The 17,600-nt window shown below is 42.9% G+C and overlaps 1 protein-coding gene across 8 annotated transcripts in view; it reads right to left on the reverse strand.

Moving 5' to 3' along the window:
• The window catches only part of adgb (androglobin), a 36,542-nt gene extending 22,866 nt beyond the window's left edge, over positions 1-13,676 (reverse strand). For 5 of the 8 annotated variants that reach the window (XR_001965025.2, XR_001965026.2, XM_018730266.2 and 2 more), the window contains exons 1-12: positions 13,461-13,676; positions 12,438-12,597; positions 12,026-12,118; positions 11,829-11,900; positions 11,190-11,393; positions 7,800-7,939; positions 6,500-6,586; positions 4,829-5,007; positions 2,467-2,558; positions 1,871-2,045; positions 1,299-1,389; positions 975-1,083 (exon numbers count right to left, since the gene is read on the reverse strand). Coding sequence is in view for 6 of the 8 variants with exons in the window: in XM_018730266.2 (XP_018585782.2) it covers positions 975-1,083; positions 1,299-1,389; positions 1,871-2,045; positions 2,467-2,558; positions 4,829-5,007; positions 6,500-6,586; positions 7,800-7,939; positions 11,190-11,393; positions 11,829-11,900; positions 12,026-12,118; positions 12,438-12,597; positions 13,461-13,540 (1,482 nt within the window). In the remaining 2 variants the exon portion in view is untranslated. The remainder of the gene's footprint in view (positions 1-974; positions 1,084-1,298; positions 1,390-1,870; positions 2,046-2,466; positions 2,559-4,828; positions 5,008-6,499; positions 6,587-7,799; positions 7,940-11,189; positions 11,394-11,828; positions 11,901-12,025; positions 12,119-12,437; positions 12,598-13,460) is intronic. The other 3 variants (XM_018730268.2, XM_018730263.2, XM_018730267.2) reach the window with 2 other exon arrangements.
• Positions 13,677-17,600: the final 3,924 nt, after the last annotated feature.

The raw sequence follows: 17,600 nt of genomic DNA on the forward strand, positions 1-17,600 counted from the left end.
CAAGGTACCATATTACATAATGGTACATTATCAATATATTATTTATCCAGTGCAAGGTCACAGAGGTCCAGAGCCTATCCCAGAGGTGTATGGTGTACAGGGTAAACCCTGGATGGGCAAGTAGCTCATTGGCAGGGCTATTACGCACACACTCACTAACTCACACAGGCACAAACTATGTACCATTTATAGTTACTTGTTCCCCTGAAACATATCTCTGGGCTATGGATGGAAAGTCATGCAAAAATAGGGAGAACATAGATGAGTTGGATTCAAACCCATATCTGACTACACAACCCAGAAGCCCATACCTGCACAAGCAAAGAAACACACACATACACACACAATGACAATGGAGTAGCCACAGACAAACACAGCACACACTACCAATTCCTCTACAGACTATGAAGCCACGTTTGTGTTTTTTACGCGTCTGTCCAGGTTTGCATCCCCCGAAGACAATGCTCCACACCATATGGGTTGCAGTTATGAATCCTCAGGCAGCAGTAAGCTGGCCTCATTTTGTGATTACAACACACAGAAGCTGAACCAAGAAACAACTGCAGTCAGTGTAATGAGAGCTGTGTTCACAAACACTGTAATGGTGCATGCTATCTGCTCGACGGAAACCCCCCAAGCAGAAAACATAGACAATGGATGCTGAGGAATCCACAGAGGAGTAAACACAGAGGATCCTGAGGCCGAGCAGAGTTCCAATCAGCACTCAGCTAGATAAGGGCAACTACTTCTCTGGTAAAAATGCCCCCTTGGCGACAGGGCAGGGGTAGAGAGGGTTCCTCCATACGGACTGATTTGGCATTCAATCTAGCACACGCCTCTGGGGGGAGTACTATGGTAAGTAGCAAGTTCGCTCTCATTACTGCATAAGGCCTTTGACTCAATCTGGGTCAAGTGATGAATTTCCCCTTGTTGCCCACTACTCAGTACCACTTCCTCCACTCTAAAATACTCACCTCCCCAGCAGGTCCTGGATCAAGAGGGCGTATAGCACCAACCCCTCTGCCTGCGAGGCCTTGACTCTCCGCCCCCTCATGCTCTGTGAGGGAGGCCAGCCGTTGGTCTCTGTTTTCAGAGAAGAGGACCAGTGTTGGTCAGAGGTTTGCAGTTAGGGCTGGGGAAAGGGTAGCGGGACACCGATAAAAGGAAGGGGTGCTTGTCACTTTGCCCACTTCCTGACTGAAGCCTTAATATGCGACACCATCGTGTCAAAGAAAATTATGCTTGGCTCAAGGTCACCTTACTGCTGACCGATACTTGAAGAAACATGATGCACTTACAACTCTGGGCTGGTAGGGACTACTATTGGCCCGTAATTCACAAAGGGGCTTGAGACCTCAATGAACTGATCATGCTTTTCACTGGGTATTTCTGTGGAGAAAGGCGACAATGTAGGCACTAACAATACACCAGACGTAGCTGCCAGTGTTCACTGCTGTGGTGAAGGTACAAAACAACTGACACTGAGTCCACAAATCTTCAATCTGTATCAGATATGGTGCATCATAATTTAAAAATGCATGTCCAGCATTTCACTAAATTATTGAAAACCAGGTCTGATACTGAATCTGACATATGACATATCTGAGCTCCCCTTGCCTTTCTGCTACACACATGAAATGTGCTCCATTTAGATCGACGTCTGGCAAATCATTTTGAGTGCACCCCATCTTGGGGACCGCACTGAAGCCAAACACATCTTGACCCCTGCATGACCATATTACTAAAACTTAAATTTGTGAAAGGAGGTGTAAATCCCACACAGCAGTTATGGCAAACACTGACAGCACAACCATAACCACACAACAACGCATCCCCCAATCATAAAACTTCCCCCATGCCAGACCTTTACCTTTCTGTTCATCGGTGGTAACCCGCTCTTTTCTTGGTCGCACGAGTTTCCATCGAGGGACTGGTGGGGGCCCCGGAGGGACCACAAGGGGGCCAGCCCTGGTTCTGGTCACCAAAACAGGGTGGCTATAGAGCTGGAAAAGGCCGTAGTGTCGGAGCTTCTCAGAGGCATCTGACTGAAGGTATGAATATGAACATGTTGAATGAAAATGCACTCGCTGTAAAAGCAAACATACCAAGCAGTCTAGTGCACTGAGTGCCACACTATGGGGTTAAGGTGTGTCTGCCCAACAAGTCACCTTTTGATAGCATCTGCACAAATAAAACCCTGAAGCCTAATTCACCTTCTTGCTTAAAATTCAGTTCTAAAACCTTTGGCAAGTTTTCACTAGAATGTAACTGTCCTGAAAGTGTTGAGTGCAGTTGTCACCTCCACCAGCCTATAGAGACAGTACTAATGTGACTGAAACAGCCCTCAGTATGGGTGGCAACATGCACAACATTATAGAATCTGGAAAGTTTCTAGAACAGTCTGTGTATGAGTCACTTTGGTAAGAATCAGGGTGAGAATTAGGATAAATAGAAGCCGTAGTGTACCATCTGTCCCAGAAGAGAGGTCTTCTCCAGCAGGTGCAGCGGCTGGTAGCTGGCACAGATGACCATCTGCGGCATTTGCAGCTCTGCATAGCCTACACAGACAGTGAAGACCACACCGCTCTGGGACTTGCATTTGCAAACTGAAAGGCTGCTGGTTTGAGCCCCAGCACTCAGCATGCTGTAACCCCCCTTGAGAACGGTTCCCACGCGAGGCTAAACCAAACCAAGTAAGTGTATGACTCTGAACAACATAATCTGCTTGAACAATAGCATCTGCTGGGCAGCTAGATAAAAATTAAATAAAGGTGTTTTTACTCTCTGGTCTCAACTGTTGAAATTGCTGCTATGACTAAGTACACGGTGACCCAGCTCTTGCCATAGTATACATATATTTGATATTTATTATTATGACAGTATGAAAACAACAGGGCAAAATTAATTTCCACAGATGTTTGATGACTAATAAGCATATACAGTATTTAACAGTAATAAACAGGCTTGTACACACAGACCAGACTTCATTGCCAAGGAAACAAACCAAATCGAAAAGTCAACAGCACTGGAAGTGTGGGTAAAGTAACAACAGAGCTTGTGTTGCATAAGACTGAACTGAATTTGGGAGCTTCAGGAAGGTTAACTCAAGGAGGTCAGTCTCCAGTAGTCCTTATTACAGCACAATCTTTAGCCTGAACTGCTGAAAACGAATTGAATAAACGGGGAAATGTTGTTCTGGATATAACAGCCATGACTGTGCTAATGGCAAATATTAGTGAATGTATTTTATGGAGGAGGGCGCAGTGGCGCAGTGGCGCAGTCCTGCTCTCCCGTAGGTCGGGGGTTCGAGTCCTGCTTGGGGTGCCTTGCGACGGACTGGCGTCTTGTCCTGGGTGTGTCCCCTCCCCCTCCGGCCTTACGCTCTGTGTTACCGGGTAGGCTCCGCGACCCCGTATGGGACAAGCGGTTCTGAAAAATGTGTATTTTATGGAACATTTGTGGAAAAAAAGATGGATTTCATTAGCGCTGAACAGAGCATTTAGTAAGTATTCAAGTTCTAGAAGTATAGGACAATTACACTATATTTTAAATCATATGACTCAAAATTAAATTACATTCAATAATCCTTGAAAATGGCCATCATGTCTTATTTATTCCTACTGCTTACATTAAGTTATTATTTTTTACATTTTAAATGACAAAGTTAATGGAAATATTGCCATGGAGGAGCAGTGTGTCAAAATAAAGTTAACAGTGCACTTCCTTCACACAAGCATGCTTGGAATGAGCATGAGGTATCTTGGATGGCAAGAAGAGATCTCTACAGGGGGAAGTCTCTGCTGCATGGAAAATACATGTAACCAAGGTACAACTCTTAACCCTAACCCCCACAAACACACACAGTCAGAATGGAGAAGAGGCATTAGTCTCTGCTCAGAACTAAAAATGCTCTCATAACATACTGCAAATGAACACTCTAGTAAAATATACTGCTTTAATAACATAATACAAGGAAGAGCCTCAGACAGATGCATACACACATAAACACATCCCAGTGCTAATACGCACGCACACAGACACCTGCTCATGACTCACTTTCCATTTCATTTCCCATTGGGTAAGCTAGGTCTGAGGCGTGCTGATATGTGTGGCTTGACTTTCTGTCCTTCTCCATGTTTTACCTCTTTTCTTTCCCAAATCTTTGCCATCATTTTTATCTATGAAAAATAGTAATAAATCTATGAAATAAACACTTCAGATCAGCATGACATGCCTCCATGACTATCAGTGCATAGACATTTGATAATTCGGGCTTTCATTCAGAAAGAGACATTCTGAGATCACTGATGTGGCTGTTGTATTAACACCTGGAACACTAATGTAGTGGAAACACACTTGGAACACAAGACAAGATAAGACCCTTCACCTCAGACACCAAATGCACTGCAATGTTCTTCTGCCAGCAGAAAATAAGTCTGTTTTGTTAAAGCCAATGAAACACTTGTGAGTGTACAAGGCTGCCTGGTTCTGTTCCTCATGCAATGTGCCAGTTTGATGAAAGAGAAAAAAGAAATTAAACAAAAATATGTGGAATTAGAAATGTGGAGATTCAGAATGAGAGCCATCAAGAAAACTGATTTACCTCTTACATTGTGTTTTGCAATCTGTAATTAGACACAATCCAAAAAAGATTAAATTAATGCTAAAATAAAAACACAAGAAAGTTCTTAACAAACGTAAAACACAGTCAAATGTACTGAATTATGCAAAAAGGACAGGATGTGTAAAGAGAAGGTTGTGCATCTTCCTAGTGAGAAGAGTCTCCATTAAACAAATCCATATGTGGATCTCCCATCCCAAAGCCCACCTTTTGCTTTTTCTGGGCATTTGCTCGCTGCTGAAGACTCATTCTTGCCCTCCACAGGCCTGGAGCTCCACTCCTCAGCAGAGCTGCATGATGACAGCCTCTCCTCAGAACTGTGCGCTTGCTGGAACCTCGGAGCGGTCTCCTTTAAGAAATCCCACACTTTATCCAGGTACCGAGCCCTGAAAGATTCATTCACGCTGCCGTTAAACAGTAAGAATTTAGTGCTTCTTTGAATTACATTACCTGACTAAAGAATTAATAGTTCAGTTAGTTGTCTAAGCCTCAAGAGCCCTTCCTATAACACACCAGGCAAATGGTTGTAGCTGCTACAGTCAGCGAGTGATATAATGCACTGCTCTAATGACAAACAGTAAGCAGAAAGTCAAACACGTAGGATAACAACAAATTCTGTATTAATAACGAGTACATTTTTAGACAAAACATGCTTGTAAACTTCTGCATTACCATTACCATAATTCACCACCAAAGTCTTGAAAAAATATTCTACATATTTTAAAACTTCTTTATGAAAATATGCTTTCACTTAAGCTGCAAAGCAAACTTTACAATTTTAGGTAGCATTTAGCAAACTTTCACCATTAACTAAGATGAGAAAAATAAATAACTTATTAATAAGCCACAAAATACTGCAAGTAGCACTGCTGCGTGACAGCACCTGAGTGGTGCAAGGGAACGTGGGTTCGATACCCGCTCAGCTTGTGTGAAGTTTGCATGTTCTGCCCATCTGCATGGGTTTCCTCCAGGTGCACCAATTTCTGCCCACAGTCCAAATATGTGCAGTTCAAGTGAACTGGTGACTCTCAATTGCCTTTAGTCTTTAGGATCTGACTCGGGGGGGGGGGGTGGGTGTGTGTGTGTGTGTGTGTGTGTGTGTGTGTGTGTGTGTGTGTGTGTGGCTAGCCTGCAATGGACTGGTGACCCCTCTCAGCCTTACACCCAACATATCTGAGATAGGCTCCAGATCACTGCAACCCCGATCAGGACAAGCGGTTATTGAAAATGGATGGATGGATGAATAAGCCACAAAATGCTCACCCGCTGTTTTCACCAAACAGGCAAAAAATCCTGCCTTATCTTTTAAACACGGAGAAACTCAAATTCAAAACCAAGTTCAGAATATAAGACACACTAGCTAATGATGCAGTTCTCATAATATAATTACTGCCATGACTCATGATGCTTATAGCGCCTTTCTAATGAGCTATTCGCAAAGTATCATTAGCGATAACTGAACAGTAATTCGCCAGGTTTTAAACTGATGGGCAAAGATTTGCTTTGCCTTTTTTTCTTCTCATCTTTAAGACCTTCTCTAAAATACTGGGGTTTTTTTCCACTTTATAGCTCATTTTAATGATAGATGAAATCATCACAAGATTTATAAAAGATCCTTCCAAGCAGACAAATGCTTCCAAGACAACATAGATGCACAGGAGAAGCCACACCCCACATTGGGGGACTGCTCATCAAAACTGATATTTTGAACTGAAATTACTGTTCTGGTGAGGAATTTCTTGTAAATGTGAGATGACAGCTTGCTATGCAAATTTTAGGGTACAAATTAAATGTGCTGCAAAGTGTCGAGTGCTCGAAATATAAGCACTCCTTGTGCAGGGAAAAAAGTTCCCCTTTTAAATAGATGATAATACTCACTGCAGAGGAACATGCTCCGGGATCCAGCCTGTGAGGGCATGCATGACACTGAAGTCCCCCAACTCTCGGCCCTGTTGTTGGCCCACTCTGAGACACACAGGAAACACACAGGCCAAGGGTAGTCATACACCCCACAGTTCCACAGCCTAGCAGCAGGGAACCCAAAGCTCTCACAGGAGGATTAAGAAATATAATACTTCAGCACAAGCAATTTTGGTACTAAATTCTACATTTTCAAGTTTTTTGTTGCGATATAAATTAAATAGCAACAACAAATAATAACAATGCAGTGACTACTGAAGATTTAGTGTAATAATATAACCAGGATATATGTATGATCTGCTGTGATGACTATGCTGTGCAGCATGTTTTTATTTTCCAACAGAGACATTTAATTAAACCTGCTTATCATGTGGAGAAGTGTATTGTTCTCCAAATTTAAATGTATCCAAGTCAGAGGCAATTCAAGGAAGCCCTCCTTTTGCCAACACAATCCTCCCAAAACACATCTACTTTCTGCAATTAAATCAGCACTGAGGGGGCCTGTTTTTCCACATGCTTTTGGGCAAATGGAATATAACCAATTACACTAAACTGAAACAGGGCTTATCATTCACACCGGATGAGGAAATCGCTACTGAGTCACAGTGGTGCTCTCCCAGCCTTAATGGCTGGCCATTTCACAAGTGGAGCACATGAATATTAAACTCACTTTATTATCATATGCACTTTACAGCATTGTGTAAATGATAACTAATGAGAGAAACAGTTCAGTCTGTGAACTGAAAAAGGACAAACTGAACTCAGTATTGCCTCTGTCATCTTGTGTATTCAGTCCATAATATTGCATGATATTATTTATATTTTACACAGTATGTATACTAGTTTCTTATAAAATTTGTACTGGAGTGCATTTTCAACAAGGAATGAGAATTATTTGGTTTTCCATACTGGAAAAGGCCGGGTCCTGTTCTCTGGTGGGTCTGGGGTTCGAGTCCCGCTTGGGGTGCCTTGTGATGGACTGGCATCCCAGCCTAAGTGTGTCTCCTCCCCCTCCACCCTACGCTCTGTGTTGCCAGGTTAGGCTCCAGTTCGCCACGACTCTGCTCAGGACGAGCAGCTTCAGCCTATGTGTGTGTGTGTGTGTGTCTGCGCATACTGCAAAATGTCCTGGTTCTGCGGGTTCTGTTCTCATTCCTTTCGATTAAGTTCCCACCCCCTTGTACAGCAGTGTGCCAGGCTGTTTATGGGGGCACCAGCAGGAAATCGCCAGTGTCCACGGAGAGTCCACAGGGCTCACTCTGTGTTTGCCAGCTTGATGATGGCTTTTGTGAGCAGCGCAGGCCACAGCTCTGCCCGCACAGTCGTAGCAGGAAGCAACAGGTTGTTTCCCTCATCGAAAGGCAGGAAGTCGTCCACCGTGATCTTCCTCCAGCAGCCCTGAGGAGAAGAACACACAGATCCACTGGATAATCCGTCACTGAACACAAAAACACACGGTTAGATGTAACAGTGGGATTTCTAATTTCCTTCATTAACACAATGTCAGCACTATAACCCAGTCCCATTTATCCATCTGCAATCTGGTGTCATTTCACATGGACAAGTTACTGGCATTCACATCTCTGAGACAAAACAGGTAAAAATGACATTTAAGCAAAATACAGCTTTAAAGCAACAAGATTTTGATTGTGGCAGTAACAGTACATGGGACACCAGGTGGAGTAGCAGTTACAGTCATCCTCTTGCAATTGAAAGCAGAGTTTGAATTTCCTTCTACTGCAGTGCCCTTGGGCAAGGTACTTACCCTGAACCGATAGAGCAAAAATCACACTGCTATATAAATGGATAAATCAATGTAAGTAGATTAGAGTGTAAATCTAACATTATGAGTCACCTTGGAGAAAAGGGTCAAATAAATTAATAAATATACATAATACAGTAATATATGGAGGGGAAAATAACGGCATCTGAAATGTTCTCCACACTCCAGGCTATAGTATAGATATTCCATAATGTGAAGCCTCACACACCAGGGATATGATCTAGTCCTTGAGAGTGATGGATATCTCTTTAAATATGTAATGCAATATTCTGGAGCTAGCAAACCCCTGCACATAACACAGTTCCCTGTCACACCCCCTCTCCGTTCAATCCCCCAAATCGCAAAACCACAGCATCCTTTCTTATCCATCAACTCACACCCCACCATTCTGGCTGTCGTAAGACCTCTCGCTGTGCTCGTTTTCCCCACCAAGTTTTAGACACAAGCTGTAATTTGGAGAGCTGCTTCCAGCTGCAAGTCTGCTTGTAAGGACCCTCGCTGTGAAGAGGCGTGCGTCATCAGCAAGAACCAGCCTCCCAACACTGCATCCACAGCTTTGTTGGGATATTCTCTAAAACTTTATTATTTTTAACTAATTGAATGACTCTTAATTAACTGCATTGTATAAAAGGAGGTTCAGTTGATGTTACACTGCTGTCTAGCTGCTGTGCCTGTCATGATTTTCGAATCCTGAAACACATTTGACATAGTGACAACAAAATGATACCCAGCGTTAGCTGGCGTTGACGGTGGTTCAGTACCCTTAATCACTGTAAAGCCTTAATCAATGTAAAGCCTGTACTTCACTGTCTTAAAAAACCATGCGAGGCACGCAAATTCCCACAAGTGCTGACGATCACTTTGGTGGTAATGCCCTTGAAACAATGCATCTCTGCAACATTTTCTCACTTTTTATGGCTTATTATTTTTATTAATTTATCTAACACAGGTCTGTATAATAAGCTACTTAAGGAAGTAATGTGCCCGTTAATACAGCGGGGTAATTTTTATTCTATCAGTTCAGGGTATGTATCTTGATGAAGGACACTGCAGCAAGAAAGGGATTTTGAATTGGGGTCCTTTCGTTGGAAGGTGATAGCTCCAACTGCCACACAACCTGCTGCCCCAAGTAAGGGAAGGCAACAGAAGACAGATTAAACAATACCGATGCCTCTCATATTGTTCCTACATCACATCCCCTTGAGCTGTTAAATTTTACAACACTAGATCAGACAATTATGCCAGTTTTAAATCAACCACTTCCTCAATCATAAGCCATATTGACTTCATTGTCATTTAATGAACAACTCTGCGCCGCCAATTTCCCCTCAAAGCACAATATTCCTCTCCATATTAACAAACAGTGGGGAGAAACTAAATTTCACAGAATATAAGATGTATTACTAGTGATGCGGTGTGGAATGAGTGCCACAATAAGAAGTTTAACCAGTCATTTAAAGAGATGTGTTTTTTCAAAGTAAACCCAGTGACAGGGCTTAAAGACACTGTCAAGATTAAAAGTAAAAGGAGGTTAAAACCAGCTTGGTAGGTAGCAAAAGAATCATTGTGTGATGCCGACATCAAGTTAATGCCACCTAGCAAGTTAATTTTAAAGGAACACTTTTCATTGAACATTTGGTGTTTGATCTATATTTGCACATCATGGGATTAGAGAACAAGCTGAGGAAACACACACTTACAGACACAAACACTCAGGTATTTCCTTCATGTGTTAATGAAGTATAGGCTCCTGAGACCCAGCAAAAAGGGTTAATATATCTTTATGAAATGTACATTTTTATATGTTTATGCATGAATATGTTTAAAGTTTATATATTTCAAAGGATAAATTGCTAGGATTTTGTGAAAGTCACCCAAGTCCCATTCCCAAACATGTGTTATCATTTAAACCTACAAACTGTCTTCTACTCAGTATAGTAGTGGGTACAGTTTAGAAGACGCTTAAAAAAATTGTCCACTAGAGAAGAAAAAAATGAACAGGTCTCCGGAGGACAATAATGCCGTTGCAGAGGCCCGTTTTGAATGAGCAAGAGTTCAAGTTATATGACACAATATGCAGGGAGGTGAAGATGTAGGCATAACCAACGCAGATGCAGTACAAGTCCAGATAAAAACAGAATGAGGACGTTTCTGCAGAGAGATGAATATTGCTGTGGACTGATTAACACACAGTATGTGACACAAGTCAGCTCAAGTTGACCTCTTTGGGTAAGGAAGGCAAACAGAGAAGATGGTGAAATCAGGAAAGCAGACAACTTTATGCAAGATTTTGTGCTGTGTGTGACAGAGTGGTGTCGCAACTCAGAGTGAACACTCCATTGGTACAACAATGAAAAATGTTAAATTATCCTTGATAAAAAAGCCCCACCATGTCGTTACGTCAGACCAGTAATCCTTAGATTAGTGGCAGAGCGAGAAGCTCAGTGTTACAGTGGTAACTGCCAAGCTGCTGTCGGATAATCAGTCATGCTGCTCTGTTTATTAGCCTGGAAACTGGGCTTGTGGCTTGACGAAGAAATAAGCGAAGGCTGCAGCCATTGCCAAGGTGTTTATTAGAAATGCCACTACCTGAGCTCACTGCGAGAGAAAACTGGATGGTCAGGGCATGTTTGCCCTCCCCTTCTTGATGCTAACATCCAGCTAATCTTGTCAAGAGATCGTGCTTGGGTGCACAACGTGCAGACACGGGGCCATCTTTTTGGGAAAAATGTGTGAATACAGTAAATCCACTCTGGTTAGCTGGGGGAGATGGGGGTGTGTGGGATAAGCATCTGAAATATAAACAGATTAATTCCAGGCATTAGCAGGCAGATTACATTTGAGCAGCGGCAGGCTGTGACTCACCATCCAGAAGAGGCGAACAACATACTTCCCGTAGGGGTTGTAGAGGGGCACGTGGCCCTTGGCCGCCTTGCACAGGGAGTAGATATGCTCCCACGGCCGCCATGTTTGAGAGCCCGCCTCCGGAGACACCTGCTTGTCTTTGCTGGTGGTCCCATTGAAAACTTTCCACAAAATGTAGATTTCACTGATTATCCACCTTACAAGCTACAAAATGAAACAGACTTTGTGAGACTCCAGTACACTTTTTTCCCCTCAATGCCAGTGCTTTTCTGGATTTTTTTAAACCCGGAAATATGCATTAACCATTATAATTTTCAGTGAATTTAGATGTATGTCCTACACACCTAGCAAAATGCAGACGGAGGTAAACAGTAGCAAGTGAACCATTTTTTAATGTTTGTCCAAACTGAGCACCAAAGAAGGGGTCCCCCGTATTGCAGTAAATGTACAAATAGACATGCTATTTGGCTTATTTCACCCTAATACTATAGATCAGACCCGCACCTATGGATGACATAAAGTCTGAGTGGCAGGAAACACATCATTCAGATTCTCTGTGGCTGAAACCAATGATGTCATGTGCAGGAGACAAGGTAAAAAATAAAATCGGAAGCAGGCAGGCAAAGGAGCAGCACTAACCTCACTGCACAGCAAATGCTTGTTGGCTGACAAGAGGTCAAAGGTCAACTCATTCTCCACCATGATGGGGGCCTGACATTTGTATACACAAATTTATATCCTTACTCCATAACGTTCATACAAAAGTAGATTTACAGAACTCCAGAAAGAGATGGCCCCATGTTGACACACTTCAGACTGTGAATGTAGTTTCCCACCTTTTCCTGGATGAACTCGACAGGGCGTCTCCAAGAATGGATGCTCAGTGACTGGGGGAGCTCAATCTTCCCCTCAGGATCCTCAAAGAACTGCTGCAAGGTTAAAGGAATACAAAAACCTGCTTACCAATGACTGCATGTATGTGCATTTCGAGCATGGAACTGTGATTTAGGGTAATATATCCGTTGTGCTAAGAGGTGTAAAATGTAAAATGCTAATCTAAAATAAGTGGCCCACATTGACAATAAGCATGCATAGTATGTTACTGTGTACATACAAATAAAACATCTACACATACTGTATAAAAGCCACAGTCAATCTGTTTTCATGTTGCAGGGCTGAGGTTTGACAGAAATCTGAATAACCACATGTATGTTTAGGTGCAGCAGGGACATCTGCTTTGTTACTCACAGGACATGGACTCTTCCCAGTTTTCGCATCTTTAGGCCCTCTGGAGCCGTCCCACTTCTCTGCGTTGACCTCAGCTTCGCTCCACTCAGGCCACACCGGGAACAGCCCCCCTTTGGCCTCAGCAGGCCCCTCGGAGGCACTGCCCACCCCCGAAGACACACTGTTTTCCACACCAAAGAGTGGAGAGTGCATTATTGTATTAATTTCCATAGCATGATGTAGCCAAGAGAGCTGGGAATGTTAGTTGGAGTTTTTATTAAAATTTTTATCAAAATCCTGCAGTTTAAACCATTTTCAGAAGGGATCTACTCAAATATCATTTCAAGTGAGAGCAGATGACTTTAATCTTGATGAAAATGTATGTATAACATTTCCACACGAATGGAGATATTCTTTACTTCACAGAACATTGTATAGATCATGGGTCAGGCAAGACAATACTGACAATACCAAATACTGACTGATAAAGACAAATACTGGCAAACTTCTTCAGTTCAGACATTTACAGGACCATTTGATCATCACACACACACACGCTGGCTGAAGCCGCTTGTTCCAAGCGGGGTCGCGGCGAATCGGAGCCTAACCCAGCAACAGAGAGAGCAAGGTCGGAGAGGGAGAGGACACACCCAGGACGGGATGCCAGTCCACCACAAGGCACCTCAAGTAGGACTCCAAACCCCAGACCCGCCAGAGAGCAGGCCCCGACCAAGCCCGCTGCGCCACCCTACCCCGCCCCAATGATCATTACAGATAATGACAATTTCTTTATGAATAATACTTTCAGATGCTAACTACTGACTCTCGCATTAGTCCAGGTCCTCTGCTTTTAGTGGTCTATTACGCAGGTGTGGTTTCAACTTCGTTTACATACAAGTTTAACCTGAGCTGTTCTGCCTCCTTTACCAGCCACTGGAAGTGTGTTGCTGTAGGCAGTGAATAGGGCTAACCAAAATCACACTAAAGAGAGGCGTTAAAACAAGAAAAGTGTTCATTTCACTCGGTCTGTTGCCACTCTCTTACTCTTTAGCGGACGCCTGGCCCTGGGACGAGGCAACTCGGCTGGACGAACTCTCTTTTTTCTTTGAAGACGCCTTCGACATCCTTTAAACTTCGCTCACTTTGCTCGTTTCGTTCTGGCTCCGCTCTACAAATGCCACGTTTTTCTGAGCTATTTCTCTCTCTCTACGGTTCGTTCACCCGCTTCCAGAAAGCAAAAGAACCGAATGAAGAGAAGTTAGCCGAGGACTCGTTGCCTAGCGACGCGCCTAGCGACGCGCCTAGCAACGTGCCGAGTCACGCGCCTGAAGACATGGCGTCGCCCAGCTCTGCAGGTGAGATCTCTGAACGTCGTAGAAACTCAGCTCTCCAGGTGGACAAGTTGGATAACATTAAAGCTGATTTATCTTACGTTTATTTATGAACATTACATTGATGAACCTGAAAGAACGAGTGAAGAACTTTGAACACCGGGGCCTCGGACATCACAACCGAACCGGTTTTGTTTTTGTTGAAGATAAGAGAAAACGTATGTTTATTATGGAAATGTATCTTACTGGTGTCGTCTGCCCGATGGGCTCGTTCTATTACATGTGTCTTGAATTTCATCCACTAGAAATACAATCATTGGACCTACGTCATAAGTCTAAGGAATTTTAATGATTTTCTCACCTTTTTTGGAACTTCTTAGTGTCAAATAACCGTCCCACTAATACCGTAACCTTTTGCTTCTGTGATGCATTTATTAGCTCATTTTTCACAGCGTATTATGATTCCATTTTTTGTCTTCCTGAGGTAACTTCAACACAGCCTTCGCTATTCTTTTGTAAGACTTTTTTTTTTTTGCTTTTCGTCTTTTCCCGCTCTTTTTCGCTATATATTTTTCTTTTTGCAGATGTGATATTCCTGTGGATAATGCAATTTATTAATCTTTACTCTAATTTTAATAAACCGCCGTTCAGTGCTAGCGCGGCTCGAGGGCACCGCCACTGAAGCTGGAGCACGCGCTTCCCGCGTCACTGGCGGCAAACCAGAAGCTCGGGCTTCCCGCGTTTCGCCGGTGTTGGGCGCGAGCCTTGGGCGCGAGGCATTCGTTCTTCAGACGTCAAAACTCAGTTTATGACGCACGACAAATTTAGTATAATAATCTCACTTGTATGTTTTAAAATATATCAAGTTTAGATGGAACGCCTCAGGGGCTCAGAAGTTAATCATGGGAGCGTATGAAATTTAAGTAAAACATGGCGACACCTCACCTTCATCGTCCTCAGCCTGTGTAGACTGTGACAAGTAGCTCCTTTTTGTGTCATCATGGTTCCTGTACTAAAAAGCACATGAATCTGAAATAAACTGGACAAAGCAGACATTTTTATCAATCAAGGTTACTGAAAATGTGCAAGTCATCGTGAGGACAAGATACACCCTAGGGCTGCTGTACCTGTGAAGGACATTGCACTGTGAAGTGTATGTGAGATAATCCCTCGTAATGAGTGACCCCTTGTAAGTAGTGTATCTAGCAGTGTAAGTCTCCTTGGTGAATAAGGTGTGTGGGCTGGTAACACTACATAGAGTTCATTGGAAGTCGCTTTGGAGAGAAGCGTCCGATAAATTAAGAAATGTAAACGTAAGAGCCCCAACACACAACAACGGAATAAACAGAATAATAGTGAATAAGAAACTCCAAAACCCGCGTGTTACCTCAGCATTCCCTTTCCAACGTGAGATGACACTTCAGATTGTGCTGTTTTGTGTTCCACCAATGCATATATTTTAAAATACTCTGTAGTGAAAACTGCCACAGAATAACATCAGTATCCTACACTGGTGGGATTTAATACTCCCTTTTCCCGATTACCATGGGAACAGAAGAACAGATTTGTGCTTGGTTGAAATGAAGACTTGACTTAACTTATGCCCAACCTGAACTGTGTTTCTCCTTGTATTAACTCTGGGAACAGTGTAAACGAGGCCCGTGTGTGACGCACCCCAACCAGAGACATATGTTGACGAGAGTGTGTTTCCTGATGATGGTGTGAGAGCTAGAGGTCTGGTGACTGTCACGCAGCAACATTGCGGGCAACACACACCCTGGGGTATCGTGAACCTATTCCCAGTGGTAGCTGTGTTTGACCCTAGTGGATCCCATGAAGAGAAGCAAAATGTGTTTCAAACCCAAAGAAGTATTAACATCTCTGCATAATCTTAGCACGCACGCACACACACACACACACACACACACACACACACACACACACACATTGGCTGAAGCTGCTTGCCCAGAGTGGGGTCGTGGTGAGCCGGAGCCTAACCCAGCAGCATGGGGCGTAGGGGACCGCTCAGGATAGGGCGCCAGTCCGTCACAAGGCACTCCAAGTGGGACTCGAACCCCAGACCTGCTGTGCCACCGCACCCCCTTTAGTCTTAGTACTTACTCCCATATCAGTTCTGACTGAATATATGCTATATCTTCACTCCTGAAGATTAACCCTTCCACGATACATGGGGTCAGCAACCATGGGCCGGGATGCCAAGCGTAGCTTCCGCAAACTATACCGCTGCCGGATAGATGTGCCAGTCTTTTGTATTAAACATGTCCGCACAGGTCCCCTGGCACCACAGTAGATTGCCCAGGACGGGTGGGCAGCCATTGGTACTTGGACCCCCAGAGGTTTACTTTTTGCCTTTTTCTTCATGTTTGGGAGTCTTTTGTTTTCCTCTCTTCAACTTCCAGCTACCAGTAGTATTCAGCCCTCTGTGTCACCTTGGTGAAAGCTATAAAAATAAATAGAAATCATAAGCCAAGAGCTCATTTCAAATGGAAAAAATAGTGTTGACATTGTGAAGTCAATAATAAGAGAAAGAAACAAGCTGAGTTCACGAATCCAAACAAAATCTATAACCACAAAGCTGAAAAAAGGCCAAAAAGACAGGAATTTTGAAATTCCCTTAAATTCCATGTGCTGATGGTGCTGTAGATTTGAAGACAGAGCAAGTGATTCGTTCATGAGAGACAGGGAAGGGCTGAAGCCACAAACCATCACCCACATGAATATTTAGGACTTCACAAGTAACTAGTAAAACTGGATTAAAAAATATAAATCCCCATGACTTTAGCATTTTATCATTGTGAATAAAGAATCAGTTTAAAAAATATATAGTGACAATTTAATTTGTGATGGGCATTTGAGGAGTTTCAAGACATTAGTGTTTAATTATTTCACTGTACTTCTTGGCTTAGAGGCTGACATTCTGGTATATAGAGAAGTTATACTATCTGCGTAGCGCTGGAAAGACTTTTAAATCATACACATAACGCTGAAAGAAATGACGACATACCCCCATGCACGTCTGACCTCATGACGTACAGTACATAAAATCCACTCTTGCAAAATACAGTAGTTTTTTGACAGGTTTAACCAGTCTGTCTCCTTCATTGAAGAATGTTGCTGTAAAAATTTTAGTTTCGAATCAGTCGTATGACACCCTGGAGTCACAAAACCAACTTATTTTGGTCATCATTCTGGCTGTCATAGCTTCCAGCAGCTGTCGGTGCCAGATTTAATTTCTTCTCAGTTTATACAGATAATTGCTTATAACAACTGATAAGAACACTGGTAATTAATAATAAATTTCTGTTTTCCACAAACTGACAGTAAAAGATAAAATGTCAGACAATATATTGGATACTGAAAAATGATTAATCAGTTTTAAAAAACAGTTCTGTTATAAAGCCATATATGCTGGTACCTCATGTTACGAACACACAAGTTATGAATTTTCAACGACACAGATATTTCACAGTATATTTTAAACGCATTTTCTTAAGAGTTCTACTTTCTCAAATTGCTCTGTTGCAGAGTGAAAATGATCTGTGTTTCCACTTGCGTTCTCCGCGATGCTCGCATTACATTCCTGTTCCTCCCAATGCACCGGAGGAACATGGTACCGTTTTAAGCGTATAAAGCAGAACACACTGATTAGGAGGTTTGGGAGGTGCATTTTTGTAACGATTCCAATTTTAATGTAGACTAAATTTCAGTCTTGTTTTCATTGAATAAAAGTTCCAAAACTCTGAGTTCCCCATCCACAGAGCTCCCTGCCTCATGCCCAATGTTTCCAGTAGAGATGCACACCGACACCCTACACTGGACACACAGTTGATGA

The sequence above is a fragment of the Scleropages formosus genome, chromosome 1 (genome assembly GCF_900964775.1).
Source record: "Scleropages formosus chromosome 1, fSclFor1.1, whole genome shotgun sequence".
NCBI classification, from domain to species: Eukaryota; Metazoa; Chordata; class Actinopteri; order Osteoglossiformes; family Osteoglossidae; genus Scleropages; species Scleropages formosus.